Here is a 24,882-nt window from a genome sequence, read left to right as displayed (position 1 = left end):
TTAAGTAGAAGCCCTTACAAGTAATATCTGGAATCTTTTTAAGTTTGAAAATCTAATGGCTATTTGTATCAGATTTATATGGCCCGGCTCTTAATAACCTCCTAGCCTACCTGATAAACCTGTGAAATTGCACTTTCTTCCAGTAGATAACTGTGCTGTTCTCAGGTGAAATACTTTGCTTATTCCTTGCCAGTCCAGCCTGGGGAAGGTAGCTGGACCTGAGCTGGGAATTTTATTTGTGGGAGTGGAAATAGGAGGGGTTGGCCAAGGCTGAGTTAGAGGGGACAGCTCTTCAGTGGCCTGAGCTGGCTCTTTGGTGCAGCCGAAGATTGTTAGAATTTTAGAGGTGGAGAGACTTTAGAGGTACAGCCCAGTCCTCTTATTTTACAGATGAATCAAAGTGAGTCTCAGTGATGTTGTGACTTTTTAAAGGCTACAGAAGGCTGGGTGTGGTGGCTCAGGCCTGTAATCCCAGCATTTTGGGAGGCTGAGGTGCATGGATCACCTGAGGTCGGGAGTTCAAGACCAGCCTGGCCAACATGATGAAACCCTGTCTCTACTAAAAATACAAAAAATTAGCCGAGTGTGGTGGCGTGTGCCTGTGATCCCAGCTACTCAGGAGGCTGAGGCAGGAGAATCGTTTGAACCTGGGAGGTGGAGGTTGCAGTGAGCCGAGATTGCACTACTGGGCTCCAGCCTGGGCAACAAAAGCAAAACTGTGACTCAAAAAAAAAAAAAGGCTATAGAATTCAGCAGGGTCAAAGCTGGAACTGGACTGAAGTCAGAAAGAAGTGAAAAGTGTGCTTTTTTCCCTCTTTCTCTATCCTATCCAGGAGATATGAAGACATGTTTCTCCTTTCTGTTTCTTTACAGGTTATGCATTAAATTGGAAGGTTTTCTTTTTGTATACTTAATTATGAGATGGAAATAGTAGAGAGAAAGTAGTCCCATTTTGGAAGCTTTTTTTTTGTTAAAATCTTGGTTCAGGAACAGTAAATGAAATTCAAGATCATCTACCTGCCTGGCCAGCATGGTGAAACCCCATCTCTACTAAAAACACAAAAATTAACCAGGCTTGGTGGCGCATGCCTATAATCCCAGCCACTCGGGAGGCTGAGGCACGAGAATCGGTTGAACCTGGGAGATGGAGGTTGCAGTGAGCCGAGATTGCACCATTGCACTCCAGCCTGGGTAACAGAATGAGACTCCATCTCAAAAAAAAAAAAAGAAAGACCGTCTGACATATTTAGGATGCATTTCAAGTTCCACAGGCATCAACTTACTGTTCTTCCTACCTTGTCCTCCCCCAACCTTTTCTTTTTTGGTTTTCTTTTCTTCTTTCTTTCTTTCTTTCTTTCTTTTCTTCTTTCCTTCTTTCCTTCTTTTCTTCTTTCCTTCTTTCCTTCTTTTTCTTTTTCTTTCTTTCTTTCTTTCTTTCTTTCTTTCTTTCTTTCTTTCTTTCTTTCTTTCTTTCTTTCTTTCTTTTCTTTCTTTTTTTTTAGACAGCATCTTGCTCTGTCACCCAGGCTGGAGTGCAGTGGCTCAATTACAGTTCACTGCAGCCTTGACCTCCTGGGTTCAAGCAGTCCTCCCACCTCAGCCTCCTGAGTAGCTGGGACTACAGATGCACACCACCACACCTGGCCTGACCTTTTCAATTAAATACTTCTGTATATCATTTAGGTATAATTGATTATACTGGAAATGAACCTGCACTTTGTGCTTGCTGTTATTTTTTAAGGTATTAATGAGATGATAACTATGTTATTTCAATAAATATTTTATGCATGTTTTCCAAATTTACCGTAACATGATATTTTAATTTGATCATCCTAAGGATTCCAGTCTTAAAAGGTATTCATAAATGGGCTTTGTTCTTAAGCCAGCTGTTTCTCTTGTTTTATTGTTTTTGATTCTAATGAAAGCTTTGCTTTCTTACTTACATATGGGGGAAACCTCTTATTATAGAGGAAGCTTCTAGAGTGTTTATGTATTTTGGTGACTTAAAGTCTGTTAATAGAGTGTATCCCAAAGATTCAAATTGCGTTTTGCATTCTTTCCTCTCAGAACTATTTATTTGGGGCCGGACGCAGTGGCTCATGCCTGTGATCCCAGCTCTTTGGGAGGCCAATGGGGCAGATCACGAGGTCAGGAGTTTAAGACCAGCCTGGCCAACATGGTGAAACCCGTCTCTACTAAAAATACAAAAATTAGCTGGGCATGGTGGCGGGCGCCTGTAATCCCAGCTACTTGGGAGGCTGAGGCAGGAAAATCACTTGAACCTGGGAGGTGGAGGTTGCAGTGAGCCGAGATTGCACCACTGCACTCTAGCCTGGGCAATAAGAGCAAAACTCCGTCTCAAAGAAAAAAAACAAAAACAAACAAACAAACAAAACTATTTATTTGGACTCTTAAATGCTTTTGGTTGGTTGGCATTTCTTTGTGAATTATTTGTCAAAATAATTTTTTGTCTATAATTGGATGAATGCTTTGTGACAAATTTAAAGTTTTAACAAAAGAAAATACATTTTTTTAAAGGATAACAAAACTTACGTACTTTTATAGTCTTGTTACGTAAAATTAAGGAAAGAAAAATGAAAAAAATTCGGCAACTTAGGCTTTTAAAGCCATATGAAATTCTAGAATGTTTTATCTTTCACTTGAAAAACAACTCAGTTGGATCAAAAGTCCTATTTATCATATTCTTTACTCTTCAATTTGCATTTTTTTTTTTTTTTTTTTTTTGTGAGACAGAGTTGCTCTGTCGCCCAGGCTGGAGGGCAGTGGTGCAGTCTTGGCTCACTGCAACCTCTGCCTCCGGGTTCAAGTGATTCTCCTGCCTCAGCCTCCCAAGTAGCTGGAAATACAGGTTCGGGCTGCCATACACAGATAATTTCTTTTTGTATTTTTTTTTTTTTTTTGGTAGAGACGGAGTTTCGCCATGTTAGCCAGGCTGTTCTCGAACTCCTGAGCTCAGGCAGTCTGCCCACCTCGTCCTTCCAAAGTGCTAGGATTACAGGTGTGAGCCACTGCTCCCGGCCTCAACAATTTGCATTTTTTTTTTTTTTTTTTGAGGTGGTGTCTCACTCTGTCACCCAGGCTGGAGTGCAGTGGCACGATCTCAGCCCACTGCAACGTCCACCTCCTGGGTTCAAGTGATTCTCCTGCCTCAACCTCCCGAGTAGCTGGGATTACAGGCACGCACCACCACTCTTGGCTAATTTTTTTTTTTTTTTTAATAGGGTTTTGCCATGTTGGCCAGGCTGGTCTCAAATTCCTGTCCTTGGCTTCCCAAAGTATTGGGATTACAGGCATGAGGCACCACAACTAGCCAGCAATTTCCATATGTATAGCACTTTGAAGTACTAACTCATGGTCTCCTTGAATGACTAACAGACATTTAAAGCGACGTTTAGGAGTTACCATCTTTATTGAACAGATGAGTAAGTCCAAGTTTAGAGAGGCTGAGTTACTCCCCGCGAGCTAACATCTCTAGTTAATAGTAGAACTGGAGTCCAGTTTTTCTGACTCCTAACTAGTGTTCTTTCCACTCTTGTGAAGATAAATTGTTTGGTGATACATATATAGATTTATATGTACATATATCTAAATGTATATTATGCATGTACATTCTATTTTGGATGCAATAATTGTTATTAAATGTTGTCATACTCTCAGGTCCTGTATATTAAGCTTCTGTTTGCTTTGTTTTCTTTTAGCTTCTTAGCAAAACTGGTTGTTTTGCTAAGTCAATAAAGTGTGGTAAGAATGAAGTTCAGTGATAACAGTGCAGTACTTTTTTGGTTGATGAATGTTGTATACATACCTCCCACAGAACATTCTCCCTCTTATTATCCAGCGTACTTCCTGTGCTTGGACGTATCTGCCCTCCCACTGGTTCCCTAAATGCTTCTGGGAGTAATACCAGTATTGCCTGGAATCTTATTGAATATGAAGGATGGGAACAGTTTAATTTTACCCCCACTGAAGCCCTTTGCAGACATTTCAGTTAATTGACGTAGTTTCATTAGCCATGTTATCTAGCATTGTATCAAAAGGGCCCTTTCTCTTCAATAAGGATAAGGAGAGCAAATACAGAATTGTAAGTTTAATGTTATTTAGTCAGAGATATCTGAAAATACACTTCTGAATACTTTCCAGATTTAACGTCAGCATCTTTCTTGTTACGTAATAGACAGGAACTTAAGTAGTATTTATTAAATGTCTACTCTGGGAATGATTTGCTGCTTCATAATTTATGAGTATGTTGAAATCCCAAATGTATGTTGTACTACGGTGATTTTTTTCTTTAGCATTTTACATGATAAAGCAGTGCATTCAATTCTAGGCAGTTGGCAAATCTTAAATGTTGAAAAAAGAAAGCATGAAACATTTGCTTTTGAAATAGAGAATTCTTATTTTTTTGAAAGCATTTTACCCATGTGTGCAGTTATTGAGAGAAAATATTTGTACTTGGCTGACTTGTCTTCACCAAATATCACAGCTCAGACCTCTCTTTCGTTGGAGACACAGGGATAAGTCCTTCTGCTATTAAATAGGCAATTAATCTTCAAAAAATGTAGAGAATGTCCTTGATAATTACTAAATGGAATTTACATTGTCCTTTTTGTAATACATTGTTCTTTAAAAAAGAACATTTATTTTTTATTTTTATTTATTTATTTATTTTGAGACAGAGTCTCACTCTGTCGCTCAGGCTGGAATCTCAGCTCACTGCAACCTCTGCCTCCTGGGTTCAAGCGATTCTCCTGCCTTAGCCTTCTGAGTAGCTGGGACTACAGGCATACACCACCATGCCTAGCTAATTTTTGTATTTTTGGTAGAGATGGGGTTTCACCATGTTGGCTAGGCTGGTCTCAAACTCCCGACCTGAGGTGATCCACCTGCCTCGGCCTGCCAAAGTGCTGGGATTACAGGCATGAGCCACCGTGCCTGGCTAGAACATTTGTATTTTATATTTATCACTTGTCACAGGGGTTTGTTACCTTTAAATTTTCTTCTGGATTCTAGTTTTCTAGAACAAATTTAGCATTTGGTATGTTTATAACTAGTTGTTGTTCACAGAGGGAAAGAGGATGAGGAAATTAATTATGCTTCTGATTATATTTAATTACCAAAAGCAATGTTTTCACTCCTGTCCCAACATATTTATTTTCCAACACAAAATGCTATATTTCGTCCATTTTGAGATGGACATTTTATTCACATTTTAACACCACTGATATCAGTATATGTCATGTTTAACGTGTGACCTAACTATAATTGATAACATTTTTACTTCCTTAGTGGCACATGACACATCAGGGTGCCTTACAATTCATGGTATTTTTATTCATTTATTACTTATTTGTTTAGATTGCTCTTTCAGAATTCATGGATCTTAAATTGAATCAAAATCAGTACAATGGAAAGATCTTTATCAAGTTTTAAAGCACTTTTTGAAACACAGGTTGTTTACAGTTTATGTGTATTCATGTACACATCTACTTTCAGTTGGTGTTGGCCTGAAATCAAGGGTGGATTATTTTCATTTACATTTTTAATTTTGGAAACAGTTACATAACAAGAAATAGTTTGAAATTTGCCCCATTTAATTACAGAAACTCCAGCTAGATACGTTAAGGGGTTTGTCAAGCTTGAAGAGCTCAAAGCTAGTTAACATAGGACCATACAGACAACCCACTCTTCCTCATTCGTAGTTTTTCTGTCATTTTATCTGTGGTGTTTGAGGATGACTGTTGCGAGATTGTTGCTGTGTCCTCTACTGAGTGCCCAGAAGACACTGGAGATGAGGAGCGTTCTCGTGTGACCCACTCTCGGGCTGAGGCTCCTTTGTCACTGGAGCACCTGTTGGCAGAGCTCGTCATTTTGCACATTCACCAAATGGGCTTCGAGTATTTTTCCTCCAGAAAAACCAGTCCAGAGTTTCAAGGCTCAGGTTTTACGTGCTTCTGCTCCTTCTTGCGCTTTCAACAGTGTATCATGTGAAATGGCGCTTCATAGTTTCATCATTTTGTGTTGCTTTAACATCTGTCATGGATGGCAATCCATAATCCTGTGACCATACATTTCCCCATACCCCAAGGATATTACAGCGTGGCAGTTGGTCACCCTGAAGTGGGTACGTGATACATCTGAGGAAATAGTTTCAGGCCGTGTTTATGGAGTAGAGGAGAGTGTGGAGAGTGTGGGTAGGTTAGAAACACAGTAAACCCCTGTAAACCATCCTGCTGACCTTTGCCCTCAAAAAACCCTTTGGAGGTTTTTTCGTTTTGTTTTGTTTGTATCAGATTTTTTTGGTTTTTGTTTTTTAAAGAGCATTTCTGAAAACTGGACTTTGTGTGTGAGGAAATGGAGGTCACGTGAATAGACAACTTTAAAAAAGCTTATTATTTAGAGAGAAGAAAGATCACTGCACCAATTTTTTCTTTTCTTTTTCTTATCTTTCTTTTTTTGAGACGGAGTCTCGCTCTGTCGCCTAGGCTGGAGTGCAGTGGCATGATAACAGCTCACTGCAGCCTAAACTTCCTGGGCTTAAGTGATCCTCCCAGTCAGCTCCTGAGTAGCTGGGACTACAGGCTTGCAACATCACAGTGGGCTAATTTTTTTTTTTTTTTTTTTTTTTTTTTTTTTTACCCCTAAAGCAGCCTCTGAATCCATTTCCTTTGGGTGTCAGTGAGGACTTTCTCTTGGGTTCTTGCTTTCCCATGACCTCAAACCCTTCTCAAACTCACTGGGTCACAATCCACCTTGATTAGTGGTGCTGCCATTTCTAACTCTTCCCACTCTCCTCCCGACCAACCAGCCCCACAAAGTCCAAAATTTGTGACTATCCAAATACTCTCAAGTCTTACTGATTCATTTTCTTTATTGTCTCTTGGATTTATTCTGCTTTTTCTCTTCTCATTGCACTGCCTCCTCATCTTTTGACTGGGTTGCTATTCACTATTAAAAAGTGGGGATTATAATACCTACCTTGAGGGTTTGCTAGGAGCATGAATTTAAATGAAATATGTGAAACATGTGGCATGGTGGTTCAGTGTTATTGGGTGTTCTAGGCTTCTTCTGTTTTCGTTCAATCCATCTCCCAAGCTCCAGTTTTTAGCCACTTCCTTTCTTTTTAATCCTGCCACCAGAGTTGTGTTCCCTAAGTACACCATTTTTTTTTTTAGACAGAGTGTCCGCAACCTCCGCCTCCTGGGTTCAAGCAATTCTCTTGCCTCAGGCTCCCAAGTAGCTGTGACTACAGGCGCGTGTCACCACACCCAACTAATTTTTGAATTTTTAGTAGAGACGAGCCTTCACTGTGTTGGCCAGGCTAGTCTCGAACTCCTGACCTCATGATCCACTCGCCTCAGCCTCCCAAATGGCTGTGATTACATGCGTGAGCCACTGCGCCCAGCCCTTAAGTACACTGCCTTTTAAGTGTGTTCAGTGTTTCCCCATTGCTTGCAGTGTAGCCCAACCTCTTTAGAGGGAGTCCAGGCTCACAATCTAGTCCTATCTTTACTGTCCAATCTTTTAACCCTTTATAGTCTCGACTTTCACAAACCTTCCTTGCTTTTTTTTTTTCCTTGAGACAGAGTCTCACTGTTGCCCAGGCTGGAGTGCAACAGCGCAATCTCGGCTCACTGCAACCTCTGCCTCTAGGATTCAAGTGATTCTCCTGCCTCAGCCTCCTGAGTAGCTGGGATTACAGGCACAGGTCCATCACTCCCGGCTAAGTTTTGTATTTTTAGTAGAGACAGGGTTTCGCCATGTTGGCCAGGCCAATCTTGAACTCCTGATCTCAGGTGAGTCATCTGCCTTGGCCTCCTAAAGTGCTGGAATTATAGGCGTGAGCCACTGTGCCTGGCCCTTCCTTGCTTTTTATGTCCTAGCTACATTAGACCACTAGATGTTGTTCAAAACCCTATTTTGATGTTGTCTTTGTGGTCTTTGAATCAAAGTGTCCTTTTTTCCTTTCTCCCTTATCCCTTCATTGTTTAAAACAGTGAGCCAAACATTTATTAATGTATTTGGTAGAATTATGATATATATGTGTGTATATATACGTACATATGTATATGTATATGACAAATGCAGGTATCTCATAAGCTGTTTTATCATGACAAGGAGTAGCATGAGGTCACCTCTGCCATCTGTTGGACATATTGTCTTTTTGAGAAGTAACTTAAACTCTCTAAACTTGTATATTTTCATCTGTTAGATGAAGTGAGGTTCAGATGGATGGTCATTGTTTCTGCTCTTTGTAAAGTCCTTGGCCTGAACTTAATGATAACCCAGTAAAAGTGATTCTATGAGAGCTTACTCTCTGAGACCACTTTAAGTTCTAGAATAACTTAAATAATTTAGCTATAATCCTAGCACTTTGTGAGTCCGAGGAGGCAAGCAGATTGCTTGAGCCCAGGAGTTCCAGGTCAGCCTGGGTAACAAGGTGAAACCCCATCTCTACTAAAAAATAAAAAAATTAGCCAGGCATGGTGGCACACACCTGTGGTCTCAGCTACTTGGGAGGCTGAGGTGGGAGGATAGCCTGAGCCCGGGGAGGTTGAGGCTGGAATGAGCCGTGATTGAGCCACTGTATTCCAGCCTGGGTGACAGAGTGAGACCCTGTCTCAAAAAAAAAACCACAAAACAATTTAGATGTATGGCCAGTTAACAAGATTAGGGAAAAGAAGAATGAGCATTTGTGAGTGCCAAGTACATTATGTACCTGTGCCATTTGATCCTTTGAGGGAAACCTCCACAGGTAGGTAGATAGTTTACCAGGAGAAAATGGAAGATGAGAAAGGGTAAGCTATTTGCCCAAAGTATAAATCTTGTTAGACTCTCTCTCAACTCTTGAGCTCTCCCACACACAGCGATGGCTGAGCAACAGCGTGTGCTTTAGCTTTAGTCAGCTGGGGTTTCTTTTCTTCACAGTGATTCTTCTCTTGATTACGGACTGCTTACTCTAGACAGTTTGGAAAAAAAGTTTTGGTTCTGTGTACGTGTTCATCCTAGGGTTTGTGTTTTTTCCCTTTCTTTCTGGGGCAGTATTTCTATTTAAACACCATTGTAGCCATAAAAATAATATTTGGCTTTCTGTTACTGTGCTCATTTCCTTATTTCCACTTATAAAATGTGCTATGTGTGTGCATTGTATTTAAACTAATGAAACAGAAAGCAAATGTTTAACAGAATAAGAAAGAAATGAAATTCATGGCAGATATGTTACTTATCACTTTTGTGTATCTGGAGTCCTGTATAGGTCAAAATCAGGGATTTTAATGCCTTGAGTTAAGCAGTAGCAGTAGTAGCAAGAATAACAAGGTCAGCAGCAACAGCTGACATTGATTGAGCTGTGATGGTGGGTTTATATGTGTGTTACTATGTTTCCAAGTGCCTTACTTGTATTACAGGTCTCTTAATAAACCTAGGAGGCAAGTAACATTCTCTCCATTTTATAGATGAGGAAATCAGGGTACAGAGAGGGTGGGAAACTGGCTCAAGGTCGTATAGCTAGGATACATACTCACTGACTTGGCAGTTCTGATATATTTAAATGTATTTTATTGATCAGTTAAATACATTATTGAAATGTCTCTCATTTAATGTGTTATTTCCTTTCCAGGGATTTGGACTGGCTGTACTTTCTGGGGGCATTGGTTACAGAACATCTTCAGTGTAAATATGACTAAGCCTAGTGGTGTATATATTCGACTTGCTTGAATTACTAAATTCCCTCAAGGAACTGAAGCAGTCCTTACTATGCATTGTTAACAATAATATTTTCTAAATACATATATGAAAATATTATAGATTCATGAAGGTGCATTAATTTATTCTACAGAATGTCATTGAAATGGAAAATTTAATATCCTTACATGCTGGCTGGGGAAATATGTTATTTTGGATGACAGGAGATAAAAGATTTTTTAAGGGCTTGGCAGTTATGTTAATAGGTAAAGCAAACATCCTTCTTTCTTTCGTTTTTTTTTTTTTTTTTTTTTTGTACAATGGCGTGATCTCAGCTCACCACAACCTCTACCTCCAGGGTTCAAGTGATTCTCCTGCCTCAGCCTCCTGAGTAGCTGGGATTACAGGCATGTGCCACCATGCCTGGCTAATTTTGTATTTTTAGTAGAGATGGGCTTTCTCCATGTTGGTCAGGCTGGTCTCGAACTCCCAACCTGAGGTGATCCTTCCGCCTCAGCCTTCAAAAGTGCTGGGATTACAGGTGTGAGCCACTGCGCCTGGCACATCTTTCTTATTTAGCAAGAAGTAATACTGTATTCTAAAATTGTGTCTTGCAAGAAGAAAGTTTCAGCTAATACAGACATAATATTTTTATAAGTTTGGAGAAATTTTTATTGGCTAACAAATAGTACCTTGTGTTATGTTTGAATGCCTTTATGTTCAACTCAGTATTTTTCCCCCTTGTTTTTTTTAGTTCTTCACCAAAGGACATGGATGAAAATGAAAGCAACCAGTCTCTGATGACAAGTAGCCAATATCCTAAAGAAGCAGTAAGAAAACGTCAAAATTCAGCACGAAATTCCGGAGGAAGTGATTCTTCTAGGTTTTCTAGGAAAAGCTTCAAACTGGATTATAGACTAGAAGAAGATGTAACTAAATCCAAGAAAGGAAAAGATGGGAGATTTGTGAATCCGTGGCCAACATGGAAAAACCTCTCTATTCCAAATGTTCTCAGATGGCTGATAATGGAGAAAGATCACAGCAGTGTTCCAAGTTCTAAAGAGGTAGCGCTTGGCTTTTTTGAGTGCTTTATATTTGCTCTTCATATATGACACTCTAGTTATTCGAGCCCTTGTATATCATAAGGCATAGAATTAGGTCTGAGGAGATAAAGTGGATAGGTGTAACCTAGGCCCTAAAGTTTATCATTCAGTAACAGAGTGCATATAGGAATAACCAACCCTGATCTGGTGGCAACTAGAGGTAGGAACAGAGTGCTTTAGAGGTACAGGAAAGAACGTGATGCTGACAGGCAGAGCTGGAGATAGCTTCACAGAGGAGGTGAATATTTCAACTGGGCCTAGACAACTAAAAAGTATTTTGACAGTGATTTTCCAGGTAGATGATGGCATGAACAAGGTCATGAAGGTGAGACAGTGTATTATATGCTCTGGAAGGTAGTAGCCTGGTACGTGTGTGGAATATGGATCATGAGGGTGAAGGCATGGCCTAGAGTGCTTGGCTTTTAACCCTTGGATAAGGCTGCCAAAGCTGTGAAAGGGAGCTTCAGATGACCTTTCCAGACCTTGAAAAGTTGAATCTAGTTTCCTAACCTTTAAATGTACTAGCTTCACTTGAGATGATTCTACTTGGCCTTCTCCTGTTCTGTTAGAATAGGTAGATCACAGTTTTGGGTTAAGTTGATTTCATGGTTTACGTTGAGTATGTCAATATTTTTCATTGGTGAATGGAGTAAATACTATGGCTATGTCTCCTTTTGTTATATACCTCTCCCTCTGCTGTGTTAACATCATCTCTTTCATCTGCTTGACTGTTTGTATATTTAAGACGATTATTTCCCTGCCTCCTATGGCCTCTCAATGCCATTTTCCTGAGGGAAAGACTCTCAGGTGGTGGTTCAGCACTGAGCTGTAGTCTGAGCTGATGCCTTCCCAGGGTCTCTGCCGACTTCCGTTCTAGGGCACCCTTCACCAGCCTCCTGGGCTTGGCTCCCTTGTGTCTTCTATGGTAACCCTTATTTTCTGCATCCCACTTGTTCCTCTTTCTGTGTCATTTTCTCATTTTGGTGGAGCATATTTTCAGTGAACTTCCTGAGAAAGGGTACATGGAAAGTAAGTTTTTTGAAACCTTGCTTGTCTGAAATGTCTTTATTCTCACTCATAATTGATAGTTTGGGTATAGAATTTTTGTTTAGAAACAGTTTTCTCTCAGAATTTGAGAGTATTGCCTCCATAACTTTATTTCTAGTATGGCTGTGGGGAAGTTCAGTGCCATCCTTACTCTTGATCCTTTGAACAGGCCCTTTGTTTTCTCTCTAGAGACTTTGAGAATCCTCTCTTTGGCACCAGTGTTCTGAAAATTACCATGATGTGTAGTTCTTTATTTATTCATTGTGCTCTGTGTATGGTGGGCCCTTTCAGTCTGAAAATCCATTTCTTTCAGTTCTAGGAAATGTCGTCTATATCTTTGAAAATGTCCTTCCCTACATCTTTTTATTCTAAAATGACTATTAGTTATAGTAGTTCTATTTTGGACCTCCTGGATCAATTCTCTGTAATTTAAGAACATTTCTTCTATGTTTTATCTTTTTAAAAATATTACATGGCCAGGTGCAGTGGCTCATGCCTATAATACCCGCACTTTAGGAGGCTGAGGCAGGTGGATTGCTTGAGCTGAGGAGTTCGAGACCAGCCGGGGCAACATAGCAAAATGCCATCTTTACAAAAAAAAAAAAAAAAAATACAAAAAATTAGCCAGGTGCAATAGAATGTGCCTGTAATCCCAGCTACTTGGGAGGCTGAGGCAGGAGAATCACCTGAGCCTGGGAGGCAAAGGTTGCAGTGAGCCAAGATTGCGCCACTACACTCCAGCCTGGGTGACGGAACAAGACCCTGTCTCAAAAAAAAAAATTGCATTTTGAGGAGTTGGCCCCTGGGAGGAATGATGCTAGGTGCAGATGCAGTGTGGCTTTTGATGGTGCCTTATGGACAGCGGTGTCCCAAAGGAGGGATGAGAATAACTGCTGAGGTACTAAAGAGCAAGCCTAACTCCAGCCATTGGCACACAGGCATTAAACGGAAACCTGGAAGTTGAAATGATAGAATCTTACTTGTCTAGACTAGCTTTATGGTTTTATTACTGGTAACGTTTTTATCCGTTGATTGAGTGCAGATTTTTGGAGACCTTTTAAAGGTATAGAGAATTGGCCTGACAATAGTGCATACGGAACAAGTTTTAAAGAAGCAAAGAACTCAAAATTCATGCTTGGAGAAGTGCAGGTAGACCTGATTTCCTAAAGGCATCTAGGGTTTTTAATGACCACAGATAGCAAGCAAGCATGCAGCTTACCCCTTGATAGGGTCTCACTCTGTCACGCAAGCTGGAGTGCAGTAGCCCTTTGAGGCTCACTACAGCCTCAAACTCCCGGGATCTAGTGACCCTTAGCCTCCCAGTGGTTTTTGTACACAGCCTGATGGAGTTTCATGGCAGAGAAGATTAATTAAACAATGTCTTTCAATTTTAATAAATTTCAGCAATTCAAAAAAAATTTACATTCTGAAAAATTTCCTCAAGAATTTGTTTCATTTTTATTTATTATTATTATTATTTTTTTTTGAGACGGAGTCTCACTCTTTTTGCCCAGGCTGGAGTGCACTGGCGCCATCTTGGCTCACTGCAACCTCTGGCCTCCCGGGTTCAAGTGATTCTCCTGCCTCAGCCTTGCGAGTAGCTGGGACTATAGGCGCCTGCCACCACGCCTGGCTAATTTTTTTTGTATTTTTAGTACAGACGGGGTTTCACCATGTTTGGCCAGGCTGGTCTCGAACTGCTGACCTCAGGTGATCCACCTGCCTCGGCTTCCCAAAGTGCTGGGATTACAGGCGTGAGCCACTGTGCCTGGCCCTATTTGTTTCATTTTTAAACCTTGTGTCTCATAGAGTCATAGGGATGACTGAAAATGTCACCATATACATTTTTTTTTATAAAACTAGAAAATATGAATACTCTGATTGCAACCATTCATAAAATAGAACTACAAGTACAGATCATAATGTTAACAGTGGTTATAATATCTGCATGTTGATATAATGATGGCAACTATTTATATTTTTCTACATTTTCCATATATTAAGAGCATTTTCTCTTATAATCAAGGAGATTAAAAATACTAAGCCATTTTGATAGATCTTATACTCTTAGTACACATGGCAAAAATGTCAAACATTGGCATCAATAATTAATTAAATTGGAGTTATTTTGGTAACACATGTATCTTTATTCAGTGTTCACATATATCTTATAAATGTGAAAAAGAAAAATGTTATTTTTTAATTTAAAAAATCTGAGTTGCAAATTACAGTATAGGTAGTAAAGTTTTCTAAGATGGTGAAAATGTACCTTCAGTTGGAAGAAAAGTATTACCTTGTCTTCTTTAAAAGTGATATTTTAAAAACATGGTTTAAATGGATTTGAGTCACATCTTTCTTTTTTGTCTCATTAATACACACAAACACATACTCTTAAAATAGTAAGTATGTTAAGAAGATATGAGTTTCATTGTTTAATTTTAATGTAAGTTAGTATTTATGCCATTGAAGGAGCATGGCTTAGTGAAAGAGAGGTCTTTTGAGTCAGGAAGATCTAGATTTCACTCCTGATTGGATACTTACCTCTTGCATGACTTTGGCAAGTTTCTTAGTGACCCCAGTCTGCCTTGGTCTGGTCATCTGTAAAATGGCGATAATATTTGCTTCACAAATTTAGATGACACGGTATACCTAAAGCACCTTGCAAAGAGTAGCTATTGAATGAACGTTAGGATTTTTCCCTTTTCCCGAGCAAAGTAAAACATTAATTAGTGTACTGATTAATTATGAGTCTTGGGATTTTCCGTTTTGCAGCTTTCAAAAAGGAAGACCAGCCAAGAAAGTCTTGATCTAGGCATGAAAATGCCACGTGAGTGATTAGTTTCCTCAAGTAAACAAGAGTCCATCTTCTCCCCACCCCTTTTTCTATATGCTTTTTCTTTCTTCCTTTTTTTTTTTTTTTTTTAAGATGGAGTTTTGCTCTTGTTGCCCAGGCTGGAGTGCAGTGGCGCGATCTTGGCTCACTGCAACCTTCGCCTCCTGGGTTCAAGCGATTCTCCTGCCTCAGCCTCCCTAGTAGCTGGGATTACAGGCATGCACCACCACGCCTGGCTAATTTTGTATTTTTAGTAGAGACAGGGTTTCTCCGTGTTGGTCAGGCTGGTCTCAAACTCCCGACCTCAGGTGATTCACCTGCCTTGGCCTCCCAAAGTGCTAGGATTACAGGTGTGAGCTACTGTGCCTGGTCTATTATTATTTTTAAATTATTATTTATTATTATTTTTAAATAGAGACAGGATCTCACTATGTTGCCCTGCTGGTCTCAAACTACTGGCCTCAAGCAGTCTTCTGGCCTAGGCCTTCTGAAGTGTTGGGATTACAGGCATGTACCACAGCACCAGCCTTAAACTTTTAAAAATAGTTGTATTAATATAATATAGGCTTCACATATTTAAAATGCATAATTTAATGAGTTTTGACATATGTATATACCCATGAAAAGATCACCACAATCAAGATAATGAACATACATATTATCCCCAAAAGTTTCCTTGTGTCCTTTTGAAATTCATATCCCCTTATTCTCCCAACCTGGACCCCAGGCTGTTACTTTTTAAGAAAACATGTTATTAAATGAGATTTAATGAGAGGAAGTATGGTTTACTACAGTGGGTCTGGCTGGGTGACCTTGCCTGAGTGCTATAACTTCCCTAATTCATTGTGTTCTTACCTGTAGAATGGAACTGGTTTATAGGACCTACTTCCAGTGTTGTGGTCGTAGCCAGTAGCAGTTAGTACAGTGTCTAGCACATAATAAGCACTTCATAAACTGTAGCTATTGTTAATAGTATTTTGTTTTGTGTTATGCTAAAGTACTTGATACATTAGGTAGTTCATCATCATTATGTGCCCAATATGATGCCAAGTACGAGTACGTAGTAGGTACTCAGTTTATATTCATTCCATCTCCCTTTCCTCATTAATTCTGGATAAGTATACCTCTTGGCATATGTCATTGTTCACTAACCCTAACTACCAAATTTAAGAACTGATTGAAAGTTGACATTCATTCATTTACTCATCCATTCAACAAATTTTGTTGAGCACATACTGTGTTTCATTAATCAAACCGAGCACTGAATGATTCCACCTTTCATAAGACATGGGATAAATTCTGTGTACATATAACCAGAATATCCAGAGGAGATGTGTGAATAGGAAGAGATGGAAGTTGAGAGGCAAGAGTTAGTGCTTCCAGCTGTGGGACTCAAGAGATGGCCCGAAGGGATAAGGGGGAAGGTAATTTAACCTGAGAAATGGGATGAGTACCGTGCAGGGTTCTTGAGCTCAGTCTAGGAGTGGGAAGCAGTCTCCATGTAGGTGGGGCACAGCACATATGGAAGAGGAGCATGAAACAGCCAGAGAGAATTGGGGCAGTCCCTGGGCAGCTCACTGCTGGGCTGAGGAGGTGAGACAGACTTTGTCAGGCAGTAGAGAGCCAGTGGAGATTTTGCAGCAGAGGAGACTTAAGTTATACCTTAAGTTGGCTGTTTTTGAGGTGGCTCTTGTGCATGGATTGAGTTGACAGGCAGATAGTTGAGCAATCTGGAGAGCTTTGAATGTCTGAATATTTCTTAGCATCTTAACTAGGTTAGTAGCTCCACGGAAATGCAAAAGATTGGTAGGATTGGTGCCTGGTTGGTTGTCAGGGTTGGAACTTGCTTGTTTTTTCTTTTGGACTACTTGTAGAGTGCTTATTATGTCCCAGCCACTCCTAATTCTATCCTCACAGGAATGAAGCATAGGTAGAATTATTACACCCGTTTTCCAGATGAGGAAACTGAAGGTTGGAGTGGCTAAGAGAAACCTTTTTGTCCTCCACCTGTGCTGCTCCTTCTCTTCCTGTCCAGGCCTTCTTCCCATTCAGACTCACTCTCCCATTGACCTCTCAGTTTCCCTTCACCAGCATCTCCCCATCTGCCCTCTCTTGTCTGTGTCTACTGCTGTCTCCTTTGCTCAGGTCCTCATCTCTTCATATCCTGGCAACTGTTGTGACACTCTCCATGCCATCATTTGGACTCTAGAATTGTTTTATCTAAACATAATTGGGTCATGTCTGTGTGTATGTGTGTGTGTGCACGTGTGAGGGCAAAAAGATACTTCCTAGGCTGGGCATGGTGGCTCACACCTGTAATCCTAGCACTTTGGGAAGCAGATCGCTTCAGCCCAGGAGTTCGACGCCAGCCTGGGCAACATGGCAAAACCCACCCTGTCTCTACAAAAAAAAAAAAAAGATGCTTCCTCATCATCTTAGAGTGAAGCGTGACACTCAAGGCTCTTACTGTGTTCCCATCTTTATAGATTTAGTTTGTCCCCTGCCCTTAAACACCACATTCCTGTTTGGCTCTGTACCTTTGCTTGGGTAGTTTCTCTACCTGAAGTGCCCTTCTTCCTTTTCTCTGCATCATGAGTTTCTCATCATTCTTCAGGAACTCACACGAGTCACTGTGTCTGTGATGCCTTTGGCAACTGGGCTCTTCATTCCTTCTTATCAGGCTATAACATGACCTGTATTTTAACTACTTATCCAGTACCACACCCTTTCAAAGTTGATTTAGTGGCAACTTACAAACATACATAAAGCAGTAAAAAAAGAAATGGATGAGGTATAGAATTACTATACCTAGCCAGTCTAGGAGCAAAACGGACTATTAGACTAGAAAAATAAAATAAAACCAAGAATAAAATTAATACAGAAATACGTTCCATCATGTGCTGCACATTGCTGCAGGTGGCCTCAGCTTTTCCTCTGATCTTCCTAGTTAAAGAGAGAAGTAGCATGAAATCTTAAGAGTTTTCCCAGTGACAGAAATGACAAAGCCAGGTGCTCTGGAGAAAGAGAGTTTTTCCTGAAACGAGATGGGAGAGAAATGTTTCTGGGGTAAGTAGGAAGGTGGAGATGGTACCAAGTCTGCAGCCTGAACACATACATGGTGAGTTTCATGAGGTGGCTTCCTATGAGAGACCTCCATGCAGCTATATAGCATGGTACCAGAGCACAATTCAGTAAAAGAGCTTTATAAAAGCCAGGACTGTGATGCTGCAACCCTACAACTTTTTGTTGGCCTAGCTTAATCCAAGTATAAAATGTAGAATAACCAAGGAGTAATACTCTTCATGCTTTGTTATAGTTATTGTTTTATATCCATTTACCGCCCCCCCTTATCTCAGTGATCAGCTTCTCACAGGGAGGGATCATATTCACGTTGGTTTGATTAATGGTAGAAAATCAGAAAAAGGTAAGGAATGAGGAAAACAATTTATGACTGTGATTTGTCCAGGAATCATCACAGTGTTCCATTTTGAATTATAGGTACTCAGAAAGTGAGATTCAGGCCAGGCACAGTGGCTCATGCCTATTATACCAGCACTTTGGGAGGGCAAGACAGGATGATTGCTTGAGCCCAGGAGTTCAAGACCAATCTGGGCAACATAATGAGACCCTATCTCTACAAAAAATAAAAAATTAGCTGGATGTGGTAGTGCTGCGTGCCTGTGATCCCAGCTGAGAGGTTGAGGTGGGATGATCACTTGACCCTGGGAGGTTGTGGCTGTAGAGAGCTCTGATTATGCCACTGCACCCCAGCCTGGGTAACAGAGCGAGAGCTTGTCTCAGACAAAAAAGAAAAAAAAATATATATATATATATATATATCAGATTCATGATTCATATCTGAGAGCCAAGAGCTACAAATAAATGGTCATAAGCTTTCTTTACTATTTCCAGGGACTGACCTGCTTTTAAGGCAGTTTTTAGCAGCAAATACATCAGCTGAGTAGAATGGCAATAGAAAAATGACTGCATCTGGGCCAGTCTACTTCTGGCACTACTGAAGAGAGCCTTTAAAAAATTAATACATTTAGCAGCACTCAAAAGTTTTAAATTTAATTTTCTCTTTTGCATTTGGGAGGAAGAAGATTACCATATTATCATGATTATTAAGTCAGATTCAGAAAGAAGTATGCATTTTCAAGAAAAAAGCAAAAGTGTAGCAAGTTTATTGAATGACTTTAGTTCTCTGAAAATAGCTCTTCTTGCCATTATTTAGGTCAAAATGTGGACTATGATGATATAATACTTTTTTTTCTAACTACTCTTTTGTCTTGCTTTCTTTATACATAAAGGAACTTGACAAAGAACTCCCAGTGCTTAAGCCATATTTTATCACTAACCCTGAAGAAGCTGGAGTGAAGGAAGCTGGCTTAAGAGTCACATGGCTGGGACATGCCACAGTAATGGTGGAAATGGATGAGCTCATATTTCTCACGGATCCCATCTTTAGCTCTCGTGCTTCACCATCGCAGTACATGGGTCCAAAGCGATTTCGTCGTTCCCCGTGCACAATAAGTGAACTCCCTCCAATAGATGCGGTCCTTATCAGTCACAACCACTATGACCATCTGGACTACAATTCTGTCATTGCTTTGAATGAGCGATTTGGTAATGAGTTGAGATGGTTTGTGCCTTTGGGTCTCCTTGACTGGATGCAAAAATGTGGCTGTGAGAATGTGATTGAGTTGGACTGGTGGGAGGAGAATTGTGTCCCCGGACATGATAAGGTCACCTTTGTCTTTACACCTTCCCAGCACTGGTGTAAAAGGACTCTAATGGATGACAACAAGGTGCTTTGGGGCAGCTGGTCTGTCTTGGGGCCTTGGAATCGATTTTTTTTTGCAGGAGATACTGGTTATTGCCCTGCTTTTGAAGAGATAGGAAAAAGATTTGGACCTTTTGACCTTGCAGCTATTCCCATCGGAGCTTATGAACCAAGGTATGTGGAATTCCAAAGAAAACATTCCTGCTACATGATAAGTTAACTGAATTTAAAAGTAAAGCACTTATGATTTTTGTGACACTGTAATTTGTGATTTTGATGGTGGACTTTGTTATACATGATTGGGGTTTGGTAGGTCAGATTCAATTAGATTTTATTTTTAAATATTTTAAATTAAATATTTTTTAAATTGACAAGTAAAAATTGTGTATATGGTGTGCAACATGTTTTGATATATGTATGCATTGTGGAATGACTAAATCAAACTATTTTACATGTGCATTGTCTCACATACTTAGGTTTTTGTGGTGAGAATTAAAATATTTTAATTATAGTCGTATGAGTTAAAAAAAATTACTCGAAATCAGGGATGATGTTACCATAAGAAAGGGATTAAGGTTTAAAGAATTACTATACCTAGCCAAAAGTTCACATACCATTCAACTAAACTGGTCAGCCAGTAATAAAACCTACTCTTGTTCTTTCACATGGAGAATACTTTCCTTATATAACCACTTTTTGCTCCATAACTTGAGTGCCCCAATCCCCTGTCCTATAGCTCTCCTACGTTTAGCAAAGAGAAAAAGCAAGGAGTTGGCCTATAGCATTAGTCCCTGGTGAGGGTTTTATTTCAGGGAAGTTTAACTTCGCTGGTGAAGTTAATCTGGTCATGATGTTGTTGTACTACTCACCACTCATCCTCCAACCTTGACATACTAATGACCTATTTCAGAGCAGCGAAAGGTCACACTCTCATTGGACACCTAGGAGACTCATCCACTGTCTTTGTTTTCCTTAATATTATCTGTTTAGGGAAAAGAGAAGTGATTTCAAAGAATTAAGTTAGATTTCAGTCAACTCTGGTTTATATGTGCAAATAAAGAGAAAACAAAACACTAATAGTAACAAAGCAATGGATAATTTTAAAAATATTTTATTCTATAGTGCATGGACAGATACATACAAAAACATTTTGTTTAGGTAATTCCATAAGTGGAAGAACAAGTATTTCTCTAATACATAGATGAATTGAAGGAATCTAATCTTTTGTTTTCATCTGATTTTGTTATTTGCTAAATTTTTACATTCACTAAAACCATTTTGTCCCTATTTTTATTTACTAATGCTTATTTATCCCTTTTTGTTTTTTGCTAGTTTCCTTATTTGGAGGGGCTAGATATTTTTACCCTTTTTTGGTTCTGGATAATTATTAAAATGATTACAAATCAGTATTGGCGCTTGAATTTTACTTTTCTAATTAAGTAGTTATAATTCTAATGAAACCTCTCAAAACCTGTCAACTTATATATTTTTAGAACTGTTACAAATCAGTTTTATATTTGTAACATAAAATTGGTCTTTACTCCATGTATGTTCCTTTTTTGGTTGGTTGTTTGAGATGGAGTCTCACTCTGTTGCCCAGGTTGGAGTGCAGTGGCGCGATCTCAGCTCACTGCAACCTCCGTCTCTGGGTTCAAGTGATTCTCCTGCCTCAACCTCCCAAGTAGCTGGGACTACAGGCGCCTGCCATCATGCCTGGCTAGTTTTTTTATGTGTGTTTTTAGTAGAGACAGGGTTTCACCATGTTGGCTAGACTGGTTTCGAACTCCTGACCTCAAGTGATCTGCCTGTCTTGGCCTCCCAAAGTGGTAGGATTACAGGCATGAGCCACCATGCCTGGCCTGATGTATGTTCTTAATAGATTAGAACATCTTTTATTTATTGTTATGAAAATAAGTTTTCATATGTAGTAATATATAAATTTGTCACATATATTTGTGATGATAAAATGTGTACAACCAAATTTACTCACATAATCCCCCTTTCCTGCTTGCATTGCAGGCAAACAGGAAACAACTAAGATGGGAAAAAGACAAGGAGGCTATTATTTGCCCTAAGAGAGTTAAACTGTGGTAGCCTCTAATGTGTAGTCTGTTTCTTCGGTTACTATTAATGGCTTTAGAAATAAGATATTGAATAACGCTTGAGAGTGCTCTATAAATTTAAGATGTTTACACCGAAAACAACTTGCAATAATATGCTTGGAATGTTTCATTCTTACTTTAGGGAATCTCCTGTCACCAGGTATTCTATCCAAGTCAGTTAAGATTTTAAGTTTTTATTTTAATTGTTATATCACAGTAAAAAATTTAAATCTGTTTCAGGTGGAAAGGAACATATCTATCCCTTTGATTTGCATTAGGATTTTAAAAAAATCAAGAGAGAAACACCAAAAACCGTTTTCATCTTTCCCTGAATTCCAAGAGTCAGGAGATATGGCAGAACAGTGCTGCTCTCATTTGCTGTTGAGGAGAACACAGTGGCTTTGTTTTCAGCCTTCTCTAGGACCCAGCAACTCCTAACAGTAAATATCTGTTGCAGATAGATAAACTTCTCCATGATGTCTTCTGTAAAGTGTGGAAGCTCCTGTGCTGAATCCATGTCTGTTGGTCTTCACTGTAGTGTTAGTTGTCTCTGGCAGACTAGGATGTAAATAATGTGAACACAGTGTTGTTTTTCCTCCTTGAAACTGATGGCTTGGAAGGCAAAGGATTTGCTTGTAGACAGTACACTTTCTCCTTTATATCAGGAATAATACATCTTTCTTCTGAAAGTGTTGGTTTTGTTTACTCTTTTGGGAGAATTCTATGAAAGTAGATGATGTTCTCTATGCTTTCCTAAGCCTTGTCTTGTTTAATCCTCACAATACCCTCACATAATGGGGTAAATTTATATTTCACAGACAAAGAAATAGAAGCTCAGAGAATTTGAACAGACTTTCCAAAGGCATTCTAAGAACTGCAAGAGCTGGGATTCACACCCAAGCCTTCTGCCTCCTGAGCCCTTGCTCTTCCCAAGACATTAGGCAGCCTTTCATTATTTCCTTAATCATTTACACATTCGTCTGATCTTCTTGCCAAACCGAACACCTCATTGTTCAGTTTTATGATTAAATAAAATTTCTTGAATAGTAATTGGATATTTGGCTCCTGGTCTTTAAATTTTATGTACTAGTTTTTGTTTATTTTTGCTTTAGCAAGTTTTTACAAATTTGTATCAGCAGGACATACAAATGCTTTTGTAACTGGAGCTTTGGTTTTTATTTCTTTACCAATTATTCAGTTTCTTTGATTCATATCCAGGACTGTAAAATATCTACTTTTAAAAGTAACAGTGAGGCAGGACTTATTTCCCAGTCTCAATTGATACAGTAAAAAAACTGGCAGCTGAGCGCAGTGGCTCACGCCTGTGATCCCAGCACTTTGGGACGTGGAGGCGGGTGGATCACAAGGTCAGGAGATCGGTACCATCCTGGCTATCACGGTGAAACCCCCTTCTCTACTAAAAATACAAAAATTAGCCAGGAGAGGTGGCACGTGCCTATAGTCCCAGCTACTCGGGAGGTTGAGGCAAGAGAATCGCTTGAACCCAGGAGGCGGAGGTTACAGTGAGCTGGGATCACAGCACTGCACTCTAGCCTGGGCGACAGAGTGAGACTCAATCTCAGAAAAAAAAAAAGAAAAAGAAAAAACTGGCAAAAATCAGCAGATGGTGACAAAAGTGATCCCTAGCTGCCCTCATTGCTCATTAGCCTAAGACACTCCCACCATCACCATGACAGTTTACAAATGCCATGGCAACAACCTAGAAGTTACTGCCCCTTTCCATGGCAATGACCAAGAAGTTACCACCCTATTCCTAGAAAGTTCTAAATAATCTGCCCTTCAATTTGCATTAACCCATTCCCAAATTTACATATAATTAAAAGTGGGTATAAGTGAGTGTAAATACAGTTGCCAACCCCTCATATGTTGCCAACTCTGAGTGCACTTACTGCCTATAACTTAGCACTGCTCCGCAAGGAGCAGTATCATTTAATAAAAATTGCTAGCCAACGCCACTGGCTTGCCCTTGAATTATAATTATTTCGTTTGTGAGGCCAAAAACCCTCCTGGGCTAAGCCTCCATTTTGGGGCTTGCCTCCCCTGCATCATCAGTAAGTTGTATCTTCAGATTGATCTAGTAAAATCAAAATATACATGGAACAAAAATTTCACTATTCAGAGGGGAGTTTGCTTGAGAATTATTTTATAGCAATTTGTACAAAAAAGAATTTCGCTTGTTTTATTTTTCAGCAGAAAGTGTACTAAAGGAGATGGTTTTGCCTCCTGTGACTTACTCCTGTGCAGAATTTTACAATCTAGCCTTGAACTGGCCTTCAGACTTGGTTTCTAGCTGGCAGCTGGGCAGCTCCCCAAAATTGCATGTTTTATCCCAGTGGTTCTTAATTCTCAACATCCATAGTCCTGCACAGAATCTTAAAGTTTGGTTAAGTGAAACAGATTTTAGAATTTAGTGTATATCTCGAAGGTCAGAATTAAGAAATTGCCATGTTTCATCAGGTGGTTTATGAAATACCAGCATGTAGACCCAGAAGAAGCTGTAAGGATTCACATTGATGTCCAAACAAAGAAATCTATGGCAATTCACTGGGGAACTTTTGCCTTAGCAAATGAGGTAAGTTTGATTGCGATAAAAATAACTTTGTTTGTTTGACCAATGATAGGATTCAGGCATCACCGTTCCTTAGTTTTCAGACCCAAGACTCTGGAATCAGATACTGCACAGTCATCACAGTCACTGCATGAATTAGGGTGGTAAATCATACTAATTAGTAGAACAATACACACATATACAGTCAGAAAAAAAAAAAACCTCATTGTGTTTTCTTTTGGCTTATTTCTGAAGTTAGTAAAGCTTGTATTTGTATAACCAAAAATCTGTATGTGGTCTGGAGAATAGAAAAGCAAGGCATCATATCTCACCCCTCAAGCAGGCTCTCATGCTAGCAGAAGATAGAAGTCATGTATGTGATGCAGATGTTAGAAGGGGAAAGTGCTGTAATGTGGAACAGATGAGATGGTCTCAGAATCAGGATGTTTGCTGATGGCAGGGGTCAGAGAGGGCTTGATGGAATAAGTGACATTTGAACTTGGCTCTGAGAGGGCAGTGAGGAAGGCATTTTCAGAGGAGGAAAGGGCAGAGCATGGGCTTGGAGGCAGCTAGTGTGGGGAATACTTGAATCAGTTCAGCAGGAGAGTGGAGGGCAATAGGGAGAAGGCTAGTGTGGAACTTTCTAGAAATATGTTCAGTAAACATTGACTCGGTGTCTGCTATGTGCCAGGCATAGGGATAAATGTGTTTTTATTCCTAGATTAAAACAGAAGAGCTAATTT

General features: G+C 39.7%; 1 protein-coding gene across 4 annotated transcripts in view; it reads left to right on the top strand.

Annotated features, from left to right (window-relative positions):
* NAPEPLD (N-acyl phosphatidylethanolamine phospholipase D) overlaps positions 1-24,882 on the top strand; it is a 49,815-nt gene that overhangs the window by 10,117 nt on the left and 14,816 nt on the right. For 2 of the 4 annotated variants that reach the window (XM_030826699.1, XM_030826700.1), the window contains 3 exons: positions 10,457-10,766; positions 18,996-19,642; positions 24,049-24,163. In XM_030826699.1, coding sequence (XP_030682559.1) covers positions 10,473-10,766; positions 18,996-19,642; positions 24,049-24,163 — 1,056 coding nt within the window. In that variant the 5' untranslated portion in view covers positions 10,457-10,472. Of the gene's footprint in view, positions 1-10,251; positions 10,767-18,995; positions 19,643-21,848; positions 22,626-24,048; positions 24,164-24,882 lie in introns of those variants that run through there. The other 2 variants (XM_030826698.1, XM_030826701.1) reach the window with 2 other exon arrangements.

Source organism: Nomascus leucogenys, chromosome 13 (assembly GCF_006542625.1).
Source record: "Nomascus leucogenys isolate Asia chromosome 13, Asia_NLE_v1, whole genome shotgun sequence".
NCBI classification, from domain to species: domain Eukaryota; kingdom Metazoa; phylum Chordata; class Mammalia; order Primates; family Hylobatidae; genus Nomascus; species Nomascus leucogenys.
This window is presented reverse-complemented; position numbering and strand designations above follow the sequence as displayed.